This window comes from Physella acuta, unplaced genomic scaffold, assembly GCF_028476545.2.
Source record: "Physella acuta isolate Inbredline_101_S28 unplaced genomic scaffold, ASM2847654v3 ptg000809l, whole genome shotgun sequence".
NCBI classification, from domain to species: domain Eukaryota; kingdom Metazoa; phylum Mollusca; class Gastropoda; family Physidae; genus Physella; species Physella acuta.
Genome location: NW_026732327.1, coordinates 167,796 through 194,960, shown reverse-complemented (window position 1 = coordinate 194,960; position 27,165 = coordinate 167,796). Strand labels below are relative to the sequence as shown.

Here is a 27,165-nt window from a genome sequence, read left to right as displayed (position 1 = left end):
ATCTAGGTTTATGTTTTATATGTGATCTAGGTTTCTGTTTTAGCTTCATATGGGATATAGGTTTATATTTTAGTTTCATATGGGATATAGGTTTATGTTTTAGTTTCATATGGGATATAGGTTTATGTTTTAGTTTCATATGTTATATAGGTTTATGTTTCATAAGGATGCTATTTGTTTTAGTCTCCAATAGTGAACAAAGATTATGCTACGTACATTTATTTCTGCTTTGAATAATCAATAAAGTTATACTGAACACAATCTAGATCAGGATTCAGATTTCGAATTTTATTAATTAAAAAAAATGTATTATTAACAAACATCTGCTAGCTATTGATCACGCAATTAAATCATATGCTCAGTATAAAATTACGGTCGACTCTGCTTCACCTGCCCAATGCGGTACTAAAAGATTTCCATTTGTGATATTCTTATTCATTTAGGATAAATTGATTTTTTCACCTATATACGTTCTGTTTTACCAAAGTTGCTATTAGCATATATGCGATAAAAGTATTGAAAGTTATATGCTTCTAAACTGGTATTTTTGTATCTATAGCTTGTTGTTAGATGGCGATGGAAGTTGTATGGACACGTTCTACCAATCCCCAGACCAAAGTTTCAGGCTATCAGGTGTAACAAGATCAAGCCAAAATGCAACAAAGATGTAGGTTCACAGAATTTAATTTTTATCTGAAGTGAGAAAAAAGGCTAGAGTTCCACAAGTTCAACAAGATTTTCACAAGCGCTCCAAAGAGTTCCTCTACAAGAGCTTCATAAGGTTTCTACAAGAGTTTTGCAAGAGTTTCACAAAAGTTCCACAAGAGTTTCACAAAAGTTCCACAAGAGTTCCATAAGAGTTCCACAAAAGTTCCACAAAAGTTCCACAAAAGTTCAACAAAGTTCCGCAAAAAATTCCAAAAGACATCCACAAAAGTTCCACTAGAGTTCCACAAGAAGTTCCACAAGAGCTTTACAAAGATGAAAAATAAAGAGTTTAGACAACAGAAGGGACATCGTGGCTCTGGGTCAAGGTCACAGCGACCGGACCGACAGAATGGTGAGTGGCATGCACGTGCACCACACGCCCCACCAAGTCAGAACTCACGTGACAGCCACGCCCTGCCCAGACCAATCACCTACACGAAGCTAAAGCACTGGGTAGCGGCCACAGATGCCGGGCAGCTGGTGCTGTCCATGACAACAGAGAGACAGCAGCTGGAGGAACTGCTGCACCAACAGTTCATACCACCCGACTGGTTCTACTATCTGGTGCTGTCTGTGGGTCAGGCCGTCACAGCCAAGCACCAACGCCAGAGTGTCATGCAACTGCTTGAGACCCTCTGTGCCAGCAGTTTCTTCGATGCTCATTTGAGGTACTATTTAAGTTTTGCACCACCAGAATTCTTAGCGGGTGTTTTAAAGTCACTATCTACGATTATACAAAGTATATTGGATATTTTACCATCAAAGTCGGAATTCTGTTTTAGGGCTGCTGTCAATTTGGGAAATATTGTACAATCATACGGAAATGTAATAAATCTCACTGACATTGTGGAAGATTTGACTAAAATCTTCAATAGGATTCAACAAAATCAGAATCAAATCACTACAGAACAGAACACCGCCGTGTCTTTCAGCAATGAAGAAAAACCTCCAGAAAATTTCCGGAAAATGTCCGTTTATCCAATCATGCAAGATTTGGAGAGCAGTGCAAGAACATTTTTCAGGTCAGCCGTAAAGGAGGGGGCTTACAGTAGCGTGGAACATTACCTGGATGTTCAGTTCCGTCTGATGAGAGAAGATTTCATCATACCCATACGCCAGGGTCTCGCAGAACTCAGGAACAACCCAGGGCGCCAGAAAACATCAAACTTAAGTCTGAGAATTTATCACGGCGTTAGGTTAATTCAAAAAGTCTTTAGTAGTGAGTTAAGGTACCAACTTGCAATGAATATGGAACAGTTAAAAAAAATAAACTGGAATACAACTAAACGCCTTATAAAAGGTGCTCTTGTTTGCTTGTCAAAAGATAATTTTAAAACAATAATCGTCGCGACAGTCCATAGCCAGAAACTACTAAAGAAAGGGAGGATTTCTGTTGTCATCAGTAGCGGGTATGACGCGCTGTACAGAAACAATTCCGATGATCTGTATATAATGGCAGAGGCCGTGAACTTATTTGAACCTTATCTTCATGTTCTAAAAGGTATTCAGGAAATGTCTTCGGAGATCCCATTCAAGAGATATGTAATCAAGTGTAAGAAGGTGCTAAAGCCTCCATGTTATCTGAGTGCGAATAAAAGTTTAAAGTTCAGTTTGTCCTGTTTGATGGATCGCTTTCAAGCTTGGCAGTGTCCGGTGTTGGAGCTGACCAAATGGCCGAGTGCTGAGAGGATGTGTCTCAACTCGTCACAGAGGGAGGCAGCCATGTTGGCCTTGACCAACGAAATGGTTCTGATACAGGGCCCCCCGGGGACGGGGAAAACGTACGTGGGTCTTAAAGTCATGGAGGCTATCATGAGAAACGCCAGCGCTGCTTTTGGTCAAGGGCAAGAGACTCCCATCCTGGTGGTGTGTTACACGAACCACGCCTTAGACCAGTTCTTGGAGGGGATTTTAAAATTTTGCGAAAACGGCATTGTTCGAGTCGGCGGAGGGAGTAAATGTGAACAGCTGAAGAAGTTTAATCTCTACGAGCTAAAGCGGAACAGAGAAAATAACAAAAAATTTGATTTTGTTTCCGTGAGAAAATCACGCGAAGAATGCGTCAACAACATGAAAAAGATTATAGCAGACATCAACCGGCTCGAGAAGGAAATCAAATATCTCAAGTGGAATATTAAATCTGAAACAGTGCTCAGGGATTTCATTAGTGATGCTCATTACAAATCCTTGTGCAACGACAGCCCTGATGCTGGTGACACTAACTCTAAAATAGCTCAGTGGTTGAATGCTGATACAGAAAGAGACCAGGATCTCTTGGAGAAAAAAGTCGATGAGTTTCTTTACAAGCTCGTACTGAATTGGGACTACAGCATCCATCTTGATGACGTCACTGATCCCCTGTGTCTTGACATCACCGCACGCGCTAGCCTGTACCACACGGCTGTGGTAGACTTCAGGAGAGAGTTAAAGATATCTCTGGCAGGTTTAAATATGAAGATCAAATCATTGAAAGATGATAGCGAGCAAGAGGAGAGAACCCAAGTCTTAAAGCAAAAAGAACATCTAAAGAAAAGGCTCGTCTTAAGTACCATGATTATTTTGCAGGACGCAGAAATTGAACGTTTCCTTCCAGACTTTTTGTTTGAGAAAATTAAACGCCACATGAAACCTTTAAACCTGGACATCGCATCAGGGGAGATAATCAAAACATGGATTCTGGGAGTGAACACGGAAGTCACAGACAAGCTCCGTGACATTCAGACCTTAATCTCAGATATGGGGATCAAATTAGTCGGAGTTTTAAATAAAGAAACTAGCTCTAAGACCAAAAGCAAATACATTGAAGACGAATATAATAACATTGATGGCAATCTGGAAGATAGTGACTCCTCTGATGGTGAGGAGGAGACGGATGAGATGAGTATAAAAGATTACATGAACTACAACAAGATGTTGGAGGACGTGGACAAGTTGTTTCATGTTGTACGCGACAGCAAGGAAAGCAACTGGGCAAAGAATGACCAGAAGAAAACAAACCCCAGATTCACATCTGAAGGACTTATACTTGAACCGATGCCCAGAGAGAGAGCTGAGTCAGTGACTAATATCTGGGAGCTCAGTGGATATGAGAAATACGCACTCTACAATAATTGGGTTCAAGGCTACCGAAAAGACCTTGATGTTAAATTAAAGAAATTGGTTGAAAAATACAACGCCGAGTTTAAAAGAAAAGAGGAAATCGAAAAGGAGAGAACGCTTTTTGTTCTGAAATCCGCCAAGATAATTGGCATGACAACAACCGGAGCAGCCAAGCACCGCGGCGTCCTGCAGCAGGTGGGTTCTAAGATCATAGTGGTCGAGGAGGCAGCCGAAGTATTTGAGTCCCACATCATCACAGCACTGAACGCACATTGCAACCATCTGATCCTGATTGGTGACCACCAACAGCTGAGGCCGAAACCAAACGTCTACGAGCTGGCCAGAGATCACGGACTAGAGATCTCCTTGTTTGAGAGACTCGTCAAGAACAACGTCCCGCATGCGGTGCTGAAGATGCAGCACAGGATGCGGCCAGAGATATCGAAGCTCATGCGTCACATCTACCCCAGTCTGGAGGACGATGATTCGGTTAAGGAATATGAAAACATCAAGGGCGTGGGTAAAAATATTTTCCTGATTAACCATCACCACGAGGAGTCGAACGTCCACGACAGCTTAAGCAAGAAAAATGTGTTCGAGGCAGAGTATGTTGTTGCGCTTTGTAAATATCTTCTAACCCAAGACTACAGCCCACAGAATGTGACTATACTTACTACCTACGTCGGCCAAGTGTTGGCGATCAGAAGCCTCGCGAGAAAAAGTGGCCTCAGTTACAATGTGAGAATCGCTGCTGTCGACGACTTCCAGGGTGAAGAGAACGACATCATTGTACTGTCTCTTGTGAGGAGTAACAAAATTGACAGCGTTGGCTTTTTAAAAGTGGAAAACAGAATTTGCGTGGCGCTGTCGAGGGCGAAGAAAGGGCTGTACGTGATTGGGAACTTTGACCTGTTGGCCTCCCAGAGCACGCTGTGGTCGGCTATCGTCAAGGATGCCAAAGAAGATGACATCATCGGGGAGGGGCTACCCATACGTTGTGTTGACCACCCGGATCACGTGCTGGCGATAAAAACAGCGGCTGAGTTTCGCAAGTGCGGGACGGGGTGGTGTGGAGAAAAGTGTGAGCAGCTGCTGCCGTGTGGTCATGTGTGTGGTCGACCCTGCCACGGGAGCGACCCCAACCACGTCAACTCTAGATGTAGGAAACCGTGTGGTAAGGTGTGCGGTGAGGGACACCCGTGTAGGAAGAAATGCTACCAAGACTGTGGGGGTTGCGACACGCTGGTCCAGAAAACTCTAAAGTGTGGTCACGCAGCTAAAATTGAATGCGGCGAGGACCCGGATTACCACGCCTGTCAAAGCCAATGCTCTAACATTCTAGAATGTTCGCACAGGTGTACAGGTACCTGTAACAGATGCTCTACGTTTGGTAACCACGAAATCTGTACAGTCCAGGTAAGCTACACCTGGCCATGTGGGGATGTCAAGGAGATTCCGTGTAACCTGACCAAGCAAAACCCACCGTGTACCAGAATATGTGAGGTGATGTTGGACTGCAGGCACAAATGTACCGGAACTTGTTCTGCGTGCTCCACTGATGGTCACAAGGTCTGTCAGGACGTCTGTGTTGAGACTCTGCCTTGTGGACACAGGTGTAAAGGCAGGTGTGTGGATTGTGCTGATAATAAACAGCACAAACCCTGTAGAGAAGACTGTGGGAAGATGTTGAAATGTGGGCACAAGTGCCGCGGCAAATGTTCTGAATGTGAACACGATTGCCATCCACCGTGCGCGCAGAGATGTCAAGCAGAGCTTTCTTGCTCCCACAAATGCAAGGGAATTTGTTGGGAATGTTCAGAAACAGGACATGAAAAATGCATTGAAAAGTGCAGCAGTTTACTACCCTGCAATCACAAATGTCAAGGTCGCTGCAGCAACTGCACTGAAAAAGGTCACGCAAGTTGCAGGAGCCCATGCAGTAAAACTCTAGTGTGCAACCATAAATGCAGAGGCACTTGCGGCGATTGTATGGAAAATGGCCACGCTAAATGTTTGGAAAAATGTGATCTGCTGCTTACATGTTCACACAAGTGTAAGGGAAGCTGTGGGACCTGTCTTGATACAGGCCACGTCAAGTGTTTAAACACCTGCGGGTCTAAACTACCCTGTCAACACGACTGTAAAGGTGTCTGCGGGGATTGTCTAGACAACGGGCATAAGAAGTGCACCAGTCCGTGCACCTTTAAGCTGGCGTGTAAGCACCCGTGTACGGGAGTTTGTAGAGAATGTCAAGACAAAGGTCATGCGCAGTGTATAAGTGTATGTGGAGCTTCCCTCCCCTGCACACATAGATGTACGGGCAAGTGTTTGGATTGTCCAGTAAAAGGGCACGTTAAGTGTTTGAAGAACTGCATCGTGTACCTCCCCTGTAAACACAAATGCATGGGGAAATGTGGAGAATGTTCTTTGTCTGGACATGCTGAGTGTCGTAGAAATTGTGAGGCGGAACTTCCTTGTGAGCATCAATGCAAAGGAGTTTGTGGCGAATGTGTTTTAAATGGCCATACAAAATGCCTCGAGCCGTGCGGTGAAATACTTCCTTGTAAACATACATGTAAGGGTGAATGTGGGACCTGTGCCAGCGGGGTCCACAGTCCGTGTGTGGAGAAATGCCCAGTCAAGCTTCCTTGTCAGCATACGTGTAGCGGGGATTGCTGTGACTGCACGACGGGCCAGCACAGCTACTGTGTCAAGAAGTGCAAGAAACCTCTGCCGTGCGGCCACAACTGTCAGGGAACGTGTGGCGTGTGTACACAAACAGGCCAGCACGCAGAGTGTCAGCAGGATTGTGGGAACACACTTGTATGTGGCCACAAGTGTACCGGTGTGTGCGGGAAACCGTGTGTGCCGTGTACGATGGAGTGTCCGTCTGGTTGCCGACATCGAACCTGCAACAGCATAAACCCACATCATCGGTGCGGTCAGCCGTGTCCCCCATGTGAAGAGACAGACTTGATCGAATGCCCACATAACAAGATGAGCAAACTATGCCACGAGCAATGGACGGTAAAACCGTGTGAGCAAAAATGCACGGAAATTCTGAAAATTGTATCCGTTAAGAAAGGACAAAAATCCTTTTGTAGACATCCGTGCGCTGGTATTTGCGGCGAGACGTGTGTCTGTGTGGTTTGTGAAACAGTACAGCCTGTAAACCCAAAACTTCTTGCTTCAAAAATTCCTTTTTATCAGCGAAACCAAAATCAAGATCGTTTAATCATCAAGATCCCCTCTTGCTCGCATATTTTCTACGTGGATGAACTAGATCATTTTGTATTCAACTTTGACCCTAATGGAACCAAATTTATTCGGTGTCCCAAATGTAACAAGCCAATAACCAAGTGCCATCGATACGATAACATCGTCAGAGATCACTTTATCAAGAGGGAAAGGCTCAAGGCTGAGGGGAAAATTTGCCTGCCTAAGTCTGTCACTCAAAGTCAGAAGATGGGCGTCTCCCAGTCAATGCGAGGGGAGCAAAATAAAATTGGAGGGGCGGCTAATGGGGCGGCTAATGAGTCGGTTGGTGCGTCAACTACTGGGTCAGCTAGCGGGTCAACTACTGGGTCAGCTATCGGGTCAGCTAGTGGGTCAGCTATCGGGTCGGCTAGTGGGTCGGCCAATAGATCGGTCAGTAGTTCTGCTACCAGAACAACAGCAACAAAAGACCAAAGCACTAAGATGTACAACACCCCAGCAAGCTATAGGGTGCCGTATGGCTCACAAGACCAAAGCAATGAGACCTACTACAACCCAGCCGGCTATAGAATGCCGTATGTCACATATCCCACACGACCATTCCACAACCCACACGTAGGACCAGCACCACATGCCAGAAACTCTACGGCACCAGCTGAGTCGGGACAACATCCACAACAAACGCTGGACAAGAAAAAACCGAAGCCGCATGAAAAGCGCAGAAAACGGTTGAAAGAATACAACAAAATGTCCCACAACAAAGACGAGACTTGTGCCAGCAACTTGTCCCAGACTCAGGATACGTCCAGCTCCCCATCAGCGAGCCCAGAGGGGGGTAGGCTGGGGGAGGAAAGGAGTGAGCGAGCCAATAACTCCCAGCATGGCGCCACTAAGACAGAACAGGACACGAAAACTGTTAAAAAATCATCAAAAAACAAAAAGAAAAGGTATTAAGTTGATTACCAACACAAACGAGTTATTAACACACAAAATCAAATATTCCTATAACTGTATTAACATTATTAGTTCTTTAAAAAGTGGACTATGAACGAAACAAAATGTATATCAAGTTATTTCCCTTGACCAGATTTAAAATACTCTGAAGACGCATAAGATTTTCCGCTGGAAAAAAATTTCCAAAGTAAATTTTTCAAGTACCTGATTTTCAAACTAAAAAATAGTTTTGAATATTCAGATACTTACAACTATTTCTTTTATACTTTATTTTTAGTGTGATAACAATTTAATATTCTATTCTTGTATTTTAATTTTAAAAATGTTAATGCCATTTATTATTGCTTAAAATCCATTTTTACCTTATTTATATTTATTAACTATAAAACATTTCCATTTAATAGATAATAGTTTACGTTTGCCGGGTATTTATTTTTCGTTTAGTTGGTGTTGTTTTTATTAGAAAAATTATAATGCCATAATTTATAAAATTATTTTCACATGCTTGTTGTAACTTTCGCAATAAACTGAATGTGATATTAGTATATTAGTATTTATTTTAAACTGCTGATGTATATTATGATGTATAGGGTAAAACTGCTGATGTATATTATGATGTATAAGGTAAAACTGCTGATGTATATTATGATGTATAAGGTAAAACTGCTGATGTATATTATGATGTATAAGGTAAACTGCTGATGTATATTATGATGTATAAGGTAAAACTGCTGATGTATATTATGATGTATAAGGTAAAACTGCTGATGTATATTATGATGTATAAGGTAAAACTGCTGATGTATATTATGATGTATAGGGTAAAACTGCTGATGTATATTATGATGTATAAGGTAAAACTGCTGATGTATATTATGATGTATAAGGTAAAACTGCTGATGTATATTATGATGTATAAGGTAAAACTGCTGATGTGTATCATGACGTATAGGGTAAAACTCCATCATGTTTTCTAATGTCGCATGTACAACGACCTCACGCATGGCGTTATGGACCACATAAACACACACACACACACACACACACACACACACACACACATACTAGTAATCAGACTAGCACACCAGAAATTAGGTACACACACACGCACACTAAATGAGACGTAAGCAACACACTAGACGAACACACTACACGTTAGACGACATATCACCACATAATGACCACTATGTTGGGCACCAAAATATTAGTCTTGCTTCATGGAATATTCATTCTTTATTTCATTTCGATTTTTTTTATCATACGCTATCGCTTAAAGATTGTTCAAATAATAAATTATTTATATTTACTTTTACAAAACAAAAGTTGTGTTTAGAATAAAGTTTATGATATTACTTTTAGGTGTTTTGTTGTATTAACATATTGTATTTGTATATTGTTGTATCGGCATGATGTATGTATTCATACAGTATACTAGCACAAATCAACTCTCTTCGAGCACAGTAATATTTATTCTAATTTATCTGCGCTATCAATAAAGTGGAATAAACAGAGAGTGTCTCGTATTATTAACAATATCAAAGGTTATCTCGCTTATCTGTACCGCACATATTAAAGAATTGTTTTTTTTTTTTTTAACCTTTATGTAATTAACAAGTGCAAGAAATAAAAAAATACCTTCAAACAGCAGAGGGATTTATTTTATAGCGATTTCAAGTAGATAAAACGTTTGTTATAACTATGCCACAGATTATACTTGTTGAAATGGCGTGACCTTATAAAGTTAACTGAAAATCGAATCTATTGGAGAAAAAATTTATAACGGAGAAGACGAAGGAGAAATAAAAGTTGTTTTTTAAGTTTCTACATGTAATTACCCTCTTGTTCACAGTTAACCTAATAAGTTTTATATTAAACAAACTCATCTGGCAAGATAATGAGAACGATAATTTACGACGATCTAATTATAGTAATTTACTTAATAGTTTACTTTGGACATCATATCGCATTAGATCAACATGACGTGTTTATTTGTATGTGTAAATTATGTAGCCGCCATTTTTATTTCAAACCGCTGCTATCGTCTGCCAAAATACATTATGTAAAGACAACATTCAGTAGTGCGGAAAAATGTTGTCAGCAGACGAAATGTTTTCAGTGCACTGTATCAAGGGCTACAGTTTGATTAATCGTCTGCTCTAAGTCACGGTCACATAGGTGTTTTTAGTAGCAGCCATTTTGTTTTATGGGTCGTCAATAAATGACGTCACACTCTAGGGGGAGGGGAGTTTCGGACCATTGACATGAAGTGTTACGAGCGGGGGGGGTGTATCCAGAAAGCTTATTGAAAAGTAATTGTTAGTATTTATTTTTGTATTTTTTAAAACTTGTCTGTAACCTGTAATAAAAATGTATTTGTTTATTCTTATGGTAACACAGCTCAGGTAATATTATTGGTGACCACGTCATATCATGACTGACTGGTCACTCTGCAATACCTTGACTGACCGGTGACTGTCATGATGTGACTTAGTGGTGACCACGTCATGGCGTGACATTGCCTAAGATGACGTGGTGTAAGCGTGACATTGCTGGGGCTACAGAACTAAACATATTTTGAAGTTCAACTGCTGACTCAAACACATGGCTAAACAAAACGGCATACAACATTCTAAGGCTTGTCGAACTAAAAGTATTTCTTGACAGTCAAACTAAACTTATTCAAATGTAAGGTTCATGTTTTTAAACATTCTCGTCAACTTTCTTTGTGCTAAATCAGGAGCCAACTGGGAGACATAGACGAGGTGACATTAAGTGGGATACATAGGGACCTAACGTGGGGTAGATATGAAGGTGACTTTATGTGGGGGTGGATATGGAGGTGACTTTATGTGGGGGTGGATATGGAGGTGACTTTATGTGGGGGTGGATATGGAGGTGACTTTATGTGGGGGTGGATATGGAGGTGACTTTATGTGGGGGTGGATATGGAGGTGACTTTATGTGGGGGTGGATATGGAGGTGACCTTAAGTGGTAGGTAGGGGTGACCTTAAGTGGTAGGTAGGGGTGACCTTTAGTGGGGTGGATATGGTGACCCTAAGTGTGTCAGGACCGTTGAGTGCTCGATGACCTGCCACTCCTTAACCAAAGGAGAAAATTAAAACCTGGCTTGGATACACGGCTTGCAACATAGTTAAGAGAAATGTTCTATTCCTCATTTTGTTGCGGTCTGCCTAATTAAAAAGCTTTAACCCAGCCCTTTGTGTCAGTATAAGTGGGAGAGAAAGGGAGAGGAGAAAAAAAAACGAATAACTTTCACGCTTGGGTACAGGTAGGCTTACATACAGCAGGTATTTTCCAGCGACATGTCAATGCCCTACAGTCTAAAGTGTCTGAATAGTTGTTTTCTAAAGCTCACCTATCCAGGTACCTACGCAAAAGATATTGACATTATGCAGTTATCGATTATTATAAAATTGATTTCATGAAAATTTATTTTAAAAAAACCCAAGCCAATTTAGAATCCCACGTCACTATGACGTAATGTTCGTGAGCAGTTCCTGAAAACCTTTGACTTTTTGTTTCGATTTTAAAACATAAATGACTGATACGGTCATGTGACCTGGGTAATAAAAAGAGTCTTTCAGTCATAAACACCTTGTATATCTTCTTGAGATTCAATAGTTTTAAAAATCGGAAGCAGCTTCAGCGTTTTCGTGTAAGTTCCAGAACTTTTATTTTTACAGACAGTAATCGTTTCAGTTTATCGAACTTAGTAGCGGTATTGGGTTTTTGTTACAATAAACAATGTAGCCAGGCTAAATCAATAGGGGAGTTGTTTGTTATAAATGAACTAATTAATTTAAACATACTAATACATAGTAAGATTCGTTTTAGAATTCATTGTTATATTTTATTTTAAGTTAAAATATAAGTTCTCGGCGTAAGGAAGTTCCCTTAAGTCAGTGCTAAAAAAATCAACAAAACATTTGAAATAGTTTTGTTGTTTATAAGAAGATAATTCTGAAACAATGGCGTTTCTGAAACAATAGTTCATGTTAGTTCCTTATGTTAGTTCATGATAGTTCATTACGTTAGTTCATGTTAGTTCATTATTTTAGTTCATGTTAGTTCATTATGTTAGTTCATGTTAGATCATTACGTTAGTTCATGTTAGATCATTACGTTAGTTCATGTTAGTTCATTACGTTAGTTCATGTTAGATCATTACGTAAGTTCATGTTAGATCATTACGTTAGTTCATGTTAGATCATTACGTTAGTTCATGTTAGATCATTACGTTAGTTCATGTTAGTTCATTGTGTTATTTTATGTTAGTACATTATGTAAGTCATGTCAGATCATAACCTTAGCTCATGTTAGCTCATGTTAGATCATGATAATATCAAACCTACAAAAATATTTTTTTTCAGACAAGTCACCATGTATTCTGTCAGTGCTATAAATAGATGTTTACTTTGTAGCCTGGTTGTTATTCTTTTTGCAGCTTACACACGAGGTAAACATTCGTTTACACTAGGCCTATCTAACAGTAAAAAAATCACATTATCACATAATGCATAAATTTTTACCTTCCCCTACCGTTACAAACGTGTAATTCTTTTTTTTCATAAGCCACTAATATTTAATATTTATAGAGCCTCCTACATATATACATACCCACAGGCAACACATTAAATATTGGTATATATATATATATATATATATATATATATATATATATATATATATATATATATATATATATATATATATATATATATATATATAACGAGATAATAAGAAATCTCTGGTCAAAATTGCCTAGTTGACTGAGCACTCCAGAAGGAGCCAAATTTTATCAAACTCTCCAATTACCAAATATATGTCCATGGACAAGTTAGAAGGAAATCATGAGAAACACATTTGCTATTTCAGGTCAGTGTTTGAGTTCTCGTGCAGTTGTGTTTGAAAACAAATGCTATCAGTACTTTAGTAACGAGCAGTCATGGAACGAAGCAGAGGTAAAAGTTTATTGACTTGAACTAACAGTTTGATGTCATCAACTTTTGTCGTGTGTTGATGGTGTTTCAACTAGACGGTTTGTACCGATGACGAAAAAAATACACCGGGCACTAGACTATTCATTGTTCGTATTTACCATTCTCCGAAGATTAAACCTGTTTTATCGCTAATCATCATTAATAACATATACAACGAGCTGACCCGCGACGTAGCATACGCCGCTAATTGGTTGATTTATTTTCTGCTTTCAGTAATTTATAATTTGTGAATTCAACACTACTAATGCTACGACCGAAAATATTTTGCTTTAAAACACTATCAGTAGCTAGTCAAGGACGATTATCCTCATCCTCACTTTCCACTATTCTCTCCTTTCCCCCCCCCTCCCCCCCCCCCCCCCCCGTGAAAGCAGCCGTCCGTCACGACAGTTTACAGACGACAATGAAAATATCAAGCAGAATTAAATTTTCAGAAGAAGTTGATTTTGGGCGTTTGGCGAAATTTCAAGTAATATAAACATTTTTCAAAACGGCCGTTATATCTTAAGACGGAGTACAAACTATAAATGATACATACAAATATTTACTAATCTGTATTCATCATCATCATTTCGTGCACAAGACGCATGGGGCCGATGAAGTAGAGTTCATATATTTCAGTGACCTCGGTATAGATAGTGTGAGTAGAACTATGTCCAGTCGACTTTGTTTTACATAACGTGAGTTACATACCCATTAGAGCTGGGTGGACTCAGGGACGGTCTACTGACTTGAATCCGGATTAATCTGTATTAATAATCTAAAAACAGATAATATCCAACTATTTTATCACACATAAAATCATCGCCGATGTCCATTGGACCTAAGTACCAAAGCGTTGCACCTATGTGTACATTGCATGCAAAATGTGTTACAGATTGTTCAGACAGAGTGATATAATGTCAAATTGACAGAAGCAATAGTTAAACTATTATTTCAATAGTTTGCAATAAATTTTACACGTATCAAAACATGCTCTACTTTTGTATTTTAATTAAATATTGAAGTTTATGATTAACATTTTCAAATATTCAATACCAATTTTAAAAATAGAATTACAGCAGATACTAAATATATTTTTTCATGTAGAATTACTGCTCCAGTTCTTTGGGGGATAGAACCCTGGCCAAAGTCTCCTCGCCAGCTGAACTGGCATTTTTGTTTCGCCTAAAACAGTCGGGCACCTGTAAGTTATTGTAGTCATACCTGTGATTAATGTTTGCTTGATTGTTTCCATGACCATCTTATTGAAGACAATCATTATTTCATACAAGCTTATGTTTTTAATCATTATGTCCGTTTACTTATGTTGATTTGAGTTTGTTTTTGTTTTGACTAACTTGAGAGACTGGGAAATTTTTTGACTGGGAAATTATTGTCATAAAATGTACAGCAACAATTAATTCGATTAGAAAACATATCTCACTGAAGTTTATAGAAATAGATAGTCGTGTTTCGTAAACGTGGGGAAAGTAGAAATACAAGTGTTGGATACTCTTTTACTACTTTTACATGCATCACTGGTTATTCGGTCCTATGACTTTTGACCACAGGTGCTTTGACCATAGGGGGTTTGACCATAGGGGGTTTGACCACAGCGGAGCTTTGACCATAGGGGCTTTGACCATAAGGGGTTTGACCACAGCGGGGCTTTGACCATAGGGGGTTTGATCATAGGGGGTTTGACCATAGGGGGTTTGACCACAGGTGTTTTCTCAGCAGAGGGTCTTTGATCACAGGTGGTCTATCAACTGGTGTTTGATCACAAGCTGCAACTTTCCGATTTTTAGTTTCGTAAGTTTATGCTGTATGTGTGTAATCTTCATTCCTTGTTCGCCTTCACGTCTCATTGCTGCATCTTCAACTGTCTTCTCCCTCGAAGTTTGGGTAGGTGCAAGCCTCAATAAAACTGGCAAATGGACTTGGACAGACAAGAGCGAGGTAAACATGACGTCGTTGTGGGGGACTGGTGAGCCCAACAATCGAGGTGGGGACGAAAAATGTGTGGAGATCAATGTAGATGGAAAACTTAATGATCTGCAATGTAATGCGTCGCGACAATTTGTTTGTATGGAACGTAAGAAATATATGTATTATTATTATTTATTTACAGATCGATTTTAAATTTATTTTAAACGTACTTTATTTCTGTTTTAATCTGTAATTAGTTAACTAGTTTTAACAGTGAATACATTATTGATGAATTTTACATCGTCATTTTTATTTTTATTTTATACGACTTTGTTCCTGGAAAACAAAATGCTGTAGGCTATTATGAAATATGCAGTCAATATTTTTTTTATTAAACATATATATAATTGAATTGCAATTCGGTTGAGTTGGGTTGCATTAAAACGAACTATATGAATTTCGATTACATATTTTAAAAATCTATTTTTAGCGCAATTTCCATACTGGGGGATTGCGATTATTAACTCGTCATTTCTGGATGGATGGATGGATGGATGTGTGTCCGCAGCGTGTCCGCAGCTTTAAGTCGTATCTCCTCCTCAACGAAGCAATATCGAGGACTAGTTCCAAAAGCATATATGTTAAACAAGTTCCGAGGATGAACATAGGCTAAAAAAATTCCCGGAATTCCTTCCTGGATTTCCCGGAAAAGCCAAAAAAAAACTCGAAAAAATGCCGTTTTTTGTCCATATCTCGGCAACCAGACCACTTAGCGACTTGAAACATTTACCAATCGATTCCTGTCATAATTTAGAACAATATTGCCAAAGAAAGTTTTCAAAAATATCCTTTCGTTCGGTCACAAAAAATTAATTTAGAATTTTTAAACTTAGCATCGTGTAGACCTAGGATGATATTTTTAATTTAAACTGAGCATCGTGTCGGTTTTTAGCACAAAGCGCTGAGGTTCGAAAGGATTTTACCATAGCGAATGAGCGGTGGTTCGAAAGGATTTTTACGTAGGTCTGTGAATTCTAAAAAGTTAATTAAGGAAATTGCGCTTAAATTGTCACTAGACTTTTTATTAACTTGTTTTATTCTTTGAGTTGCATCTAGTTACTATAGGTACAGTAAATTAATCCACACAAATTAACGCACTGTATAAAATCCTAAATATATATTTATAATTATTTTTGCTAATAAACCTAAGCCTCTTAATTAACCACGAAGTACTAATTACTCAAACATTTTGTTAGTATATATTTCGTATTTTATATTACTCAGTGAAAGTAGTACAAACTACAGTGACTATCCCTACTGTGGTCAGTACTACAACACCGCCAGGCCCTGGTGTCCTTAGTGTGGACAGTTCAGCGACAACCCCAGGCACTGATGTTTCCAGTACCGTGGGCACCACTGTAGCACCTGAAAGTGGTGCACCCACAAACAATGTGACTCAAGTAGCAGGAACCGTGGCACCCTCAAACAACGTAGCTAGAGCACCGGGACCAGTTGGTTTCACTGCTGTCTTGTCCAATACATTGAAGCTTGTTGTAAACCAAATGCTTGTCTACAACAAGATTGTCACGAATGCTGGGAACGCTTACAACATCAAAACTGGAGTGTTTACATGTCAAACAGTAGGTCAACATTCTAATTCCAGATAGATAATTGTTGAAATGCAGCTTAAATACTTATCATTTTTCGGGTATGTAGAATACATATACATACATATTATATATATATATATATATATATATATATATATATATATATATATATATATATATATATATATATATATATATATATATATATATTTATATATATATATATATATATATATATATATCAATTACTGTTCCTCAATCAGGCAGGAATGTATTTTTTCCAATTCCACTGTACAGCTAGCAAGGGGAGTAAACTCAGTGTGTCGCTAGTAATGAACAAAACTAAGGTTGTCACCCTTCATAGCTACACCAACCAGGACTTTACAATGGCTGGTATGTGAATGTCTCTCATCTGTTTCTTTCAGTGTCTAAAGACACTAGTTTCTTTGAGCGAAGCCTATAAGAGAGTTTTATGGCCATATGCAATGCCTCGATTGACATTTGCCAGAATGTACACAAAATGTTGTCCATGATTTATTATATAAGTTAGAATAAAGTTATATTAAAAAATCAAATGAAACTTTTTTTTCAAATTCGCTGCTTTTATATCAAATATATTCATTTCAAATTACTTCAAAAAATTTAATTGTTATGAAAATAATTAACAGGTAAACAAAATGATTACTTAAAAATCTTGAGATTATTTATTTGTATTCCTTATTTCTTTATACATTGTTTCTGTGTTATTCTTACATAGTGTATTACTAAACAACTTTTTAAAGATGAAAACAATGCACCTAAACTATACACCTGTAACTCTCAATGTCCACAGGTAACTCGGCAGTGCTGCAGCTTAAGGTGGGTGACAAGGTCTTCGTGCAAGCCTCCAGTGCTGGCAGTGTGTACGGCACCACTAGCGACTTCCTCAACACCTTCTCTGGCTTTCTCATGCAGACGTCAGGTGTTTGATCCAGGTGTTACCGGCCTCCTTTTTAATTATATATATTTTTTTATCACTATTCTGGTATATTTTATTATAATGTGGCGTGTTTTATTTTATAACTTACTGTGTGTTTAACTTTATCAATCTTTTGTGTTGTTGATATTAAAAGACAAATCGTGATTTTGTTACTTATAAAATTATCTAACTTGCATACAATCCATTATAAACAAATCGCTTTACAGCTTATTCAATTGGGACATTTTTTTTTTTAATTTTAAACTAAAGTGAAGCATACGTCTCTAGTAAATTTCAAAACAAAACTCGAAAGGTGATTAACCAGTTTATTTAAAATAATTTGTAAAATGTTTTCTAAAATAAGTTTTAACTAGTTTCATGCTTTACATTGTCCAAACATCTTGTTACTACATGAGTTAAACAAAGTGTTGATATGATAGACAAAACAATAAAAGAGTTTGTTTGTTTATTTATTAATGGAATTTGTGTTCTAGTTTAACATTCTTTAGCAAAGTTTTGTAAATAAAATAATTGTAATCACCTTACAGAAGCTACCTTTCAAAAGCTGATGTGCAATTTTAAGTTTAATTTTCTGCAAGTTGTGTTAGAAAACTCTACAAAATCTAGCAACAAACCTAAATACATGTGTATTGTTTACATGGTTTTAAAACGTTAACAACAAAAAGATTAGGCCTAAACTCTACAACACGCAAGTAACGGTTTACTATTTGCACAAAAAGATCAGAGTAAATGGTAGACGTCACTACACTGCTGAAGTCCTTACTTTAATCGGAGAGTTAGCAAATAGTGCATTTATTTGACATTTGAATCCACCCACACTCCACTGTAATTAAACCTACTGTTGCCTCCACTGTGGGGGTGTCCGGACCAGCCACTGCCCAGTCTGTAGACCAGCGCCCCGCTACTCCCTGGGCACGTGCAGGCATTGTATGAGTACTTGCTAACGTTATCGCTGGACTTAACGAACGTCTTATCCAGCCAGTGACCTACTGAGACGTGCATGGAGCAGCCATGGGGGTGTGACACAATCACAATCAGCTTGTCCACATCCGGTGTGTACTTGGCCTTCACCTTTTCGCACGCGCGGTACATCCGGCACCACATCTTCTGCAGCTTACCGGCAACGTCCATGTCGTGGGTCACACAGCACAGCGCCCGGGTATCTCCCCCCACCCCTGAGCCCCACATGCCCAGTTTGTACCCCGCCACCGTGACCATCGGGCATTTGTCCTCAAAAAACCATAACCGGCATTTTGAGCTCTTGGCCTCGCTCTCGTCAAAGATCACGTGCCTCGCTGTCAACACGACAACTTCCGCCCACACTTTACTGGGGCTGCCAGACTTCATGCAGTCCTCGCAAGGGCAGCTTTCATTCTCTTCCTCCGTGTGCTGGATCACGTGATCGACCCTCCCCGTCCCTGACCTCAGTGATTTCGTTCCCCTCTCGTTATAGCACGGGTAGGGGTCCTTTGTGTTCTCGATGAACTCGGGTCTGTCGAGACTTGTAGATTTGATACAAATCCTGACCGTTAAATCCGCCATGGCCTTGATCAAATCGACAACATCGTTGTCCTGGTAACCGGGAGGAAGGTGCTCCATTTTAAAGTCGTTGACGGGTACAAAGCCAGCATGGCCAGGATTTTTCTTGCAGTTTTTGAAAAAACTGTCCAAGTTGGATTCCATCTCTCCGGGACCACAGATCTGCACCTCATGGGTCCCTACAAGCAAATGATGAAATGCTTGTTAGCGACAAGTAGTTTGTTAACTGTTAAATGCGTGTTATCGGTAAATATTTTTGTTCAACTAAAAGACGCTTAATTACACTAAATGCAACAAGAGAAATGAAGCTTTTTACCTTCAAACGGATCGGTGGGCTCATCTGTACCACTCATTATTTGAAACGATTTTTTTTCAACTGAAAAAAAAAAAAACATTTTTTTAAATAATTACTTGCTATGATTACTTAACCCCCCCCCCCCCCTTCCCTTTCTACCTAACTTAACACATATTCGATTTATCGGGAAATTAGGTACAATGCGGGTGCTGCTGACAAGGTGTGACAAACGTCATTTTGTCTATTCTGTTGAGGATCCGGACAAAAGGCCAACACGGACAAAAGGCCGACACGGACAAAAGGCCGACACGGACAAAAGGCCTACAAGACAAAAGGTCGACAGCTAAAAGGCCGACATCCAAAAAGCCTAGAAGACAAAACGCCGACAAGTTTTATAAAACAACAAACTACAATTACAGACATTTTTCATTTGAATTGAAACCCAGTTACATAATGATAAAGTTATATTACAAAATAGAAAAAAAAAATACGGCCTAGTATGATAAATTGTATACTATGCCTTTTGTCCTGTCGGCCTTTTGGATGTCGGCCTTTTGTCCTACACCCATTCTGTTGTCTTGATGTGACAAAAAGAATTCCTCGATGGTACAAGTTGCTGTTATAGATTTAACCCAATAAACGTATTTCTGAAACTCAATCTATTTTGTGCATTTTCTATTCTTAACAGAAATCAATAGGTATCCTACAATATCGATTTGACTTTATTGATTGGAAAACTATGTCGTAACATTAATCGATGGCTATCTTAGTACTAGATATTCAGAAATATCATGCCTTTAGTAGCTGACATTTTGTTTCCTTCTATTTTACGAATTTATACAGCAATATTTCACACATCTAAATATTTCTAAATATAACTAAATATTTTCACACATCTAAACCATCTTTACGTTGATAAATGTATTGCCTGTACTTCACGCAACAAAAAACATTCTAATACCTGTGAAAGTGTGGTCTAATACCGATTTGAATTGTTATTCTATCAAAACAAAATATTTTTTAGAAAACGAACAGTTCAAATAATAACAGCAACAAACTAAAAACGTAGTATACCAATTCTTGTGAGGTTCCCACTGTCGCCTAGGTTATAGCGTCGCCATTTGTCTTTCTGCAACCTTGCTAGGTGTACAGGTTATATTCTTAGCTAAACTATAAATAACTTGAGATCATATGTGTAATTCCCGATGTAATTTTCCAACATAGCTTTATTAGTTGGGTTAGTTGTGAAAATCACAATGTTAACATAGCTTTATTAGTTGTGTTAGCTGACTGAAGTTACAAAGTTAACATAGCTTTATTAATTGGGTTAGGTATGAAAATCAGTTTAGCACACAAACATGCTGTTGACCATTCGATTTGATCAGTATGAAGCCAACGGAATAGCTAAAGCGATATGACCGAGCAGTCAATTTATGTATTCTGTAAAGAATAAATGGATGTGAGTTGGGGGGGGGGGGGGGGTAATTAAAAAGTAGACGCGAGTTTGAATACTAGGAGCATGATGTAGTATATACACATTATTAAATTGTATAATAATCATGTAAGAGGTTTTTAAAGGATTGTGACTTTGTATTTATTTTGTTATTTCTCCTTTTAAGAAGCTGCTAAGTATCGTCAAAGGATTTATGGGACAATGATTTAATGATTGATTTTGTAGTTTTTTAAATGGAAAGAAACATGTTAATTGTCGTCAGAATTGTGATATATGGAGGAGGGAGAATGATATCATTTTGTGGGAGGGGTTTGGCTTTTTATGACGTAGTGTGTTATGCGACGAGTCGTGTAAATCACAAGTAAAGCGCTTTACGTCGACCAAAAAACACCTGGAGACGTAACCTTGAGGCTGACACCACAAAGATGGTCTACACCTGGAGTCAGAAGATGGTACAGGACATAGGACTCTGGAGATCTTTGATTAGCGGCCCATACCCAAATTGAACATAGGACTGGAGATCTTTGATTGGCGCCCCATACCCCAGCAGGTCACTGGAGATCCTTGGTTGGCGGCCCATACCCCAGCAGGACACTCTGAAGATCTTTGGTTGGCAGCCCATACCCCAGCAGGACAGAGGACTTTGGAGATCTTTGGTTGGCGGCCCATACCCCAGCAGGTCACTCTGAAGATCTTTGGTTGGCAGCCCATACCCCAGCAGGACAGAGGACTTTGGAGATCTTTAGTTGGCGGCCCATACCCCAGCAGAACATAGGACTCTGGAGATCTTTGGTTGGCGGCCCAGACTCCAGCAGGACACTGGAGATCTTTGGTTGGCGGCCCATACCCCAGCAGGACACTCTGAAGATCTTTGGTTGGCGGCCCATACCCCAGCAGGACACTCTGAAGATCTTTGGTTGGCAGCCCATACCCCAGCAGGACACTCTGGAGATCTTTGATTGGCGGCCCAGACCCCAGGAGGACACTATGGAGATCTTTGATTGGCGGTCCATACCCCAACAGAACATAGGACTGGAGATCTTTGATTAGCGGTCCATACCCCAACAGAACATAGGACTGGAGATCTTTGATTAGCGGTCCATACCCCAGCAGGACATAGGACTCTGGAGATCTTTGGTTGGTGGCCCATACCCCAGCAGGACACTCTGAAGATCTTTGGTTGGCGGCCCAGACCCCAGGAGGACACTATGGAGATCTTTGGTTGGTGGCCCATACCCCAGCAGGACACTCTGAAGATCTTTGGTTGGTGGCCCATACCCCAGCAGGACACTCTGGAGATCTTTGGTTGGTGGCCCATACCCCAGCAGGACACTCTGAAGATCTTTGGTTGGTGGCCCATACCCCAGCAGGACACTCTGGAGATCTTTGGTTGGCGGCCCAGACCCCAGGAGGACACTATGGAGATCTTTGATTAGCGGTCCATACCCCAGCAGGACATAGGACTCTGGAGATCTTTGGTTGGTGGCCCATACCCCAGCAGAACACTTCGGAGATCTTTGGTTGGCGGCCCATACCCCAGCACGACACTGGAGATCTTTGGTTGGCGGCCCATACCCCAGCAGGACACTCTGGAGATCTTTGGTTGGCGGCCCATACCCCAGCACGACACTGGAGATCTTTGGTTGGCGGCCCATACCCCAGCAGGAAAGAGGACTCTGGAGATCTTTGGTTGGCGGCCCATACCCCAGCAGGACAGAGGACTGGAGATCTTTGGTTGGCGGCCCATACCCCAGCAGGACAGAGGACTATGGAGATCTTTGATTGGCGGCCCATACCCCAGCAGGACAGAGGACTGGAGATCTTTGGTTGGCGGCCCATACCCCAGCAGGACAGAGGACTATGGAGATCTTTGGTTGGCGGCCCATACCCCAGCAGGACAGAGGACTATGGAGATCTTTGGTTGGCGGCCCATACCCCAGCAGAACACTTCGGAGATCTTTGGTTGGCGGCCCATACCCCAGCACGACACTGGAGATCTTTGGTTGGCGGCCCATACCCCAGCAGGACAGAGGACTCTGGAGATCTTTGGTTGGCGGCCCATACCCCAGCAGGACAGAGGACTCTGGAGATCTTTGGTTGGCGGCCCATACCCCAGCAGGACAGAGGACTGGAGATCTTTGGTTGGCGGCCCATACCCCAGCAGGACAGAGGACTATGGAGATCTTTGGTTGGCGGCCCATACCCCAGCAGGACAGAGGACTGGAGATCTTTGGTTGGCGGCCCATACCCCAGCAGGACAGAGGACTATGGAGATCTTTGGTTGGCGGCCCATACCCCAGCAGGACAGAGGACTATGGAGATCTTTGGTTGGCGGCCCATACCCCAGCAGAACACTTCGGAGATCTTTGGTTGGCGGCCCATACCCCAGCACGACACTGGAGATCTTTGGTTGGCGGCCCATACCCCAGCAGGACAGAGGACTCTGGAGATCTTTGGTTGGCGGCCCATACCCCAGCAGGACAGAGGACTGGAGATCTTTGGTTGGCGGCCCATACCCCAGCAGGACAGAGGACTATGGAGATCTTTGGTTGGCGGCCCATACCCCAGCAGGACAGAGGACTGGAGATCTTTGGTTGGCGGCCCATACCCCAGCAGGACAGAGGACTGGAGATCTTTGGTTGGCGGCCCATACCCCAGCAGGACACTCTGGAGATCTTTGGTTGGCGGCCCATACCCCAGCAGGACACTCTGGAGATCTTTGGTTGGCGGTCCATACCCCAGCAGGACACTCTGAAGATCTTTGATTGGCGGCCCATACCCCAGCAGGACACTCTGAAGATCTTTGATTGGCGGCCCATACCCCAGCAGGACACTCTGGAGATCTTTGGTTGGCGGCCCATACCCCAGCAGGACACTCTGGAGATCTTTGATTGGCGGCCCATACCCCAGCAGGACATAGGACTCTGGAGATCTTTGGTTGGCGGCCCATACCCCAGCAGGACACTCTGGAGATCTTTGATTGGCGGCCCATACCCCAGCAGGACATAGGACTCTGGAGATCTTTGGTTGGCGGCCCATACCCCAGCAGGACACTCTGGAGATCTTTGGTTGGCGGCCCATACCCCAGCAGGACATAGGACTCTGGAGATCTTTGGTTGGCGGCCCATACCCCAGCAGGACACTCTGGAGATCTTTGATTGGCGGCCCATACCCCAGCAGGACATAGGACTCTGGAGATCTTTGGTTGGCGGCCCAGACCCCAGCAGGACACTCTGGAGATCTTTGATTGGCGGCCCATACCCCAGCAGGACATAGGACTCTGGAGATCTTTGATTGGCGGCCCATACCCCAGCAGGACATAGGACTCTGGAGATCTTTGGTTGGCGGCCCAGACCCCAGCAGGACATAGGACTCTGGAGATCTTTGGTTGGCGGCCCATACCCCAGCAGGACTCTCTGGAGATCTTTGATTGGCGGCCCATACCCCAGCAGGACACTCTGGAGATCTTTGGTTGGTGGCCCATACCCCAGCAGGACACTCTGGAGATCTTTGATTGGCGGCCCATACCCCAGCAGGACATAGGACTCTGGAGATCTTTGATTGGCGGCCCATACCCCAGCAGGACACTCTGGAGATCTTTGGTTGGTGGCCCATACCCCAGCAGGACTCTCTGGAGATCTTTGATTGGCGGCCCATACCCCAGCAGGACACTCTGGAGATCTTTGATTGGCGGCCCATACCCCAGCAGGACATAGGACTCTGGAGATCTTTGGTTGGCGGCCCATACCCCAGCAGGACTCTCTGGAGATCTTTGATTGGCGGCCCATACCCCAGCAGGACACTCTGGAGATCTTTGATTGGCGGCCCATACCCCAGCAGGACATAGGACTCTGGAGATCTTTGGTTGGCGGCCCATACCCCAGCAGGACTCTCTGGAGATCTTTGATTGGCGGCCCATACCCCAGCAGGACTCTCTGGAGATCTTTGATTGGCGGCCCATACCCCAGCAGGACTCTCTGGAGATCTTTGATTGGCGGCCCATACCCCAGCAGGACTCTCTGGAGATCTTTGGTTGGCGGCCCATACCCCAGCAGGACATAGGACTCTGGAGATCTTTGATTGGCGGCCCATACCCCAGCAGGACTCTCTGGAGATCTTTGATTGGCGGCCCATACCCCAGCAGGACTCTCTGGAGATCTTTGATTGGCGGCCCATACCCCAGCAGGACTCTCTGGAGATCTTTGGTTGGCGGCCCATACCCCAGCAGGACATAGGACTCTGGAGATCTTTGATTGGCGGCCCATACCCCAGCAGGACACTCTGGAGATCTTTGATTGGCGGCCCATACCCCAGCAGGACTCTCTGGAGATCTTTGGTTGGCGGCCCATACCCCAGCAGGACTCTCTGGAGATCTTTGGTTGGCGGCCCATACCCCAGCAGGACTCTCTGGAGATCTTTGGTTGGCGGCCCATACCCCAGCAGGACTCTCTGGAGATCTTTGATTGGCGGCCCATACCCCAGCAGGACACTCTGGAGATCTTTGATTGGCGGCCCATACCCCAGCAGGACTCTCTGGAGATCTTTGATTGGCGGCCCATACCCCAGCAGGACTCTCTGGAGATCTTTGGTTGGCGGCCCATACCCCAGCAGGACATAGGACTCTGGAGATCTTTGGTTGGCGGCCCATACCCCAGCAGGACATAGGACTCTGGAGATCTTTGGTTGGCGGCCCATACCCCAGCAGGACATAGGACTCTGGAGATCTTTGATTGGCGGCCCATACCCCAGCACGGGTGACAAACAGTGATGATGATGTTGCGCTATGCGACTTGCAACGACACTGAGTGAAGGGGGGGGGGGGTCAAAAGCGTGACGTCATTTACGACGACGCTTCATGGCAAGGAATAATCATGTGAAACTTAACACACCAGGTAGTTCTTGAAAAGTATGATGACCTAGATAAGCGATCAGTTTTTAATGTTATGTCACGCGCTTTACTATATATAGCTCAGAAAATGTTTAGGTTGATTGAATAATTTCAATAGAGCTAGTAGCTATTCAGGAATACCTTTGATAACTTTCGACGACCTCACCCGTGCAGTGCAATTATCATGGGTTCTTAAAATAAATTGACTGGGTAGTAAGAATAGCCGTTCGTAACATGAAGACTACCACCCCTCTGTTTACAATTACACTTTAAAGCATTAAATGAAAAGAGGGGGTAGGTCTACCAAATGTTTGAGAATCTTTGCCATCAGGAAAACTAAAATTTATGGACGACCCCTAATACAAAATATCGATGATAATTAAAAGTTCGAGTAAAACAAAAACTTTGAAACTTTAAGCCAACACGTCTAGTAATAGCATTAAGAAATAAATAGACGAAGACGTATAATAAGAACATTAACAAATAAATCATTTCTAGTAATAGACTAGTTCAATTTGGCGCCCCCTCGGGAGCAAATTTTTGATTTGCACCCCCCCCCCCCCTCAAACTTTCGATTTGCACCCCCCTCAAGATTTCGATTTGCACCCCCCCTCGCTACGCCTCTGCCCGGTGACATATGTACCCCCGCCTCCCCCCCCCCCCCTCGCTACGCCTCTGAGTTCTAGACTCTGGTCCCGAAACACCCCACTCAAAAAAAAAATTGGGATCTTACAAATCTGGAGACGACCGTGCAGTTCGTCAGCCATGTCGATCTTGTTGCACGATTCCTCCAGTATATTGAGAACTAAGAAGAATCAATTATGTTCGTGAGTGTCAAGGTATCGTCTAGATATGACGTCACAATACACCAGCAGCTATCACCTATCTTAGGGTTCATTGATTAATCTCCCGTCATAAAGTTACATTTCTTAGGAAACCTAAAAATAGATTCAGATCGAAAGTGTTTTTCCCGGTGCAATATTTTTAACACTGGTGTTGAAACGCCGAATTAATTAAGCGTGTAATTATTCGATAGAGTCGTTGGTTGGGTGTGTAAGATTTAATTTGAGGAAGAAATATAAAAGAAAAATTAAACAGGCGACTACAATTTAAGAATACTAAGAATAGTATTAATCTAAACAAAAACAACAATCTCCTTTCATAGAAATTGTTAGCGTAGAAACATGGGTCTAATTATACCACTTTAAGTAAAATCATAAAAATTCTCCCTCTGAAATTTTTAAAAGATTTCAATCCCCTTATCTGAAACTTAATATATCTCTTATATTCTTCTTTCCTTCCTCATTTATTTTCTATTTCGGATCGAATTCGCCTGAAAGCAGAAATAATCAATATCACCCCAAAATCTCGTTCGTTTGAAAAGTTATTAGTAACCAACCACTGAATAGCGTGGTGGTGAGTTCCATATGAGGACGCTGCTCGATACGTCGATGGGACGTGACTAGAACACACCATCACAGACTGCTCACA

At 41.8% G+C, this 27,165-nt stretch overlaps 3 protein-coding genes across 4 annotated transcripts; 2 read left to right on the top strand and 1 right to left on the bottom strand.

Moving 5' to 3' along the window:
• Nucleotides 1-952: 952 nt before the first annotated feature.
• LOC131951375 (NFX1-type zinc finger-containing protein 1-like) lies at nucleotides 953-8,363 on the top strand. The gene has a single exon (XM_059313763.1). It carries the CDS (start codon nucleotides 982-984, stop codon nucleotides 7,975-7,977), a length of 6,996 nt encoding a protein of 2,331 aa, XP_059169746.1. The 5' UTR covers nucleotides 953-981; the 3' UTR covers nucleotides 7,978-8,363.
• A 3,182-nt stretch (nucleotides 8,364-11,545) lies between these two features.
• On the top strand, nucleotides 11,546-17,819 carry LOC131951378 (complement C1q subcomponent subunit B-like). 2 transcript variants are annotated; one of them, XM_059313768.1, is made up of 9 exons: nucleotides 11,562-11,654; nucleotides 11,860-11,993; nucleotides 12,370-12,455; nucleotides 12,875-12,960; nucleotides 14,089-14,185; nucleotides 14,882-15,076; nucleotides 16,195-16,550; nucleotides 16,784-16,913; nucleotides 17,353-17,819. In XM_059313768.1, the coding sequence occupies exons 3-9, from the start codon at nucleotides 12,380-12,382 to the stop codon at nucleotides 17,487-17,489; spliced, it is 1,077 nt and encodes a 358-aa protein (XP_059169751.1). In that variant the 5' UTR covers nucleotides 11,562-11,654; nucleotides 11,860-11,993; nucleotides 12,370-12,379; the 3' UTR covers nucleotides 17,490-17,819. The 2 variants fall into 2 exon arrangements, with proteins under 2 accessions (XP_059169752.1, XP_059169751.1); XM_059313769.1 differs by lacking the exon at nucleotides 11,860-11,993 and having other exon boundaries at nucleotides 11,546-11,654.
• A 194-nt stretch (nucleotides 17,820-18,013) lies between these two features.
• LOC131951380 (uncharacterized) lies at nucleotides 18,014-20,482 on the bottom strand. The gene is made up of 3 exons (XM_059313773.1): nucleotides 20,408-20,482; nucleotides 19,355-19,414; nucleotides 18,014-19,217 (listed from the first exon to the last, which is right to left on the bottom strand). Exons 2-3 carry the CDS (start codon nucleotides 19,389-19,391, stop codon nucleotides 18,292-18,294), a joined length of 963 nt encoding a protein of 320 aa, XP_059169756.1. The 5' UTR covers nucleotides 19,392-19,414; nucleotides 20,408-20,482; the 3' UTR covers nucleotides 18,014-18,291.
• Between the last annotated feature and the right edge of the window lie 6,683 nt (nucleotides 20,483-27,165).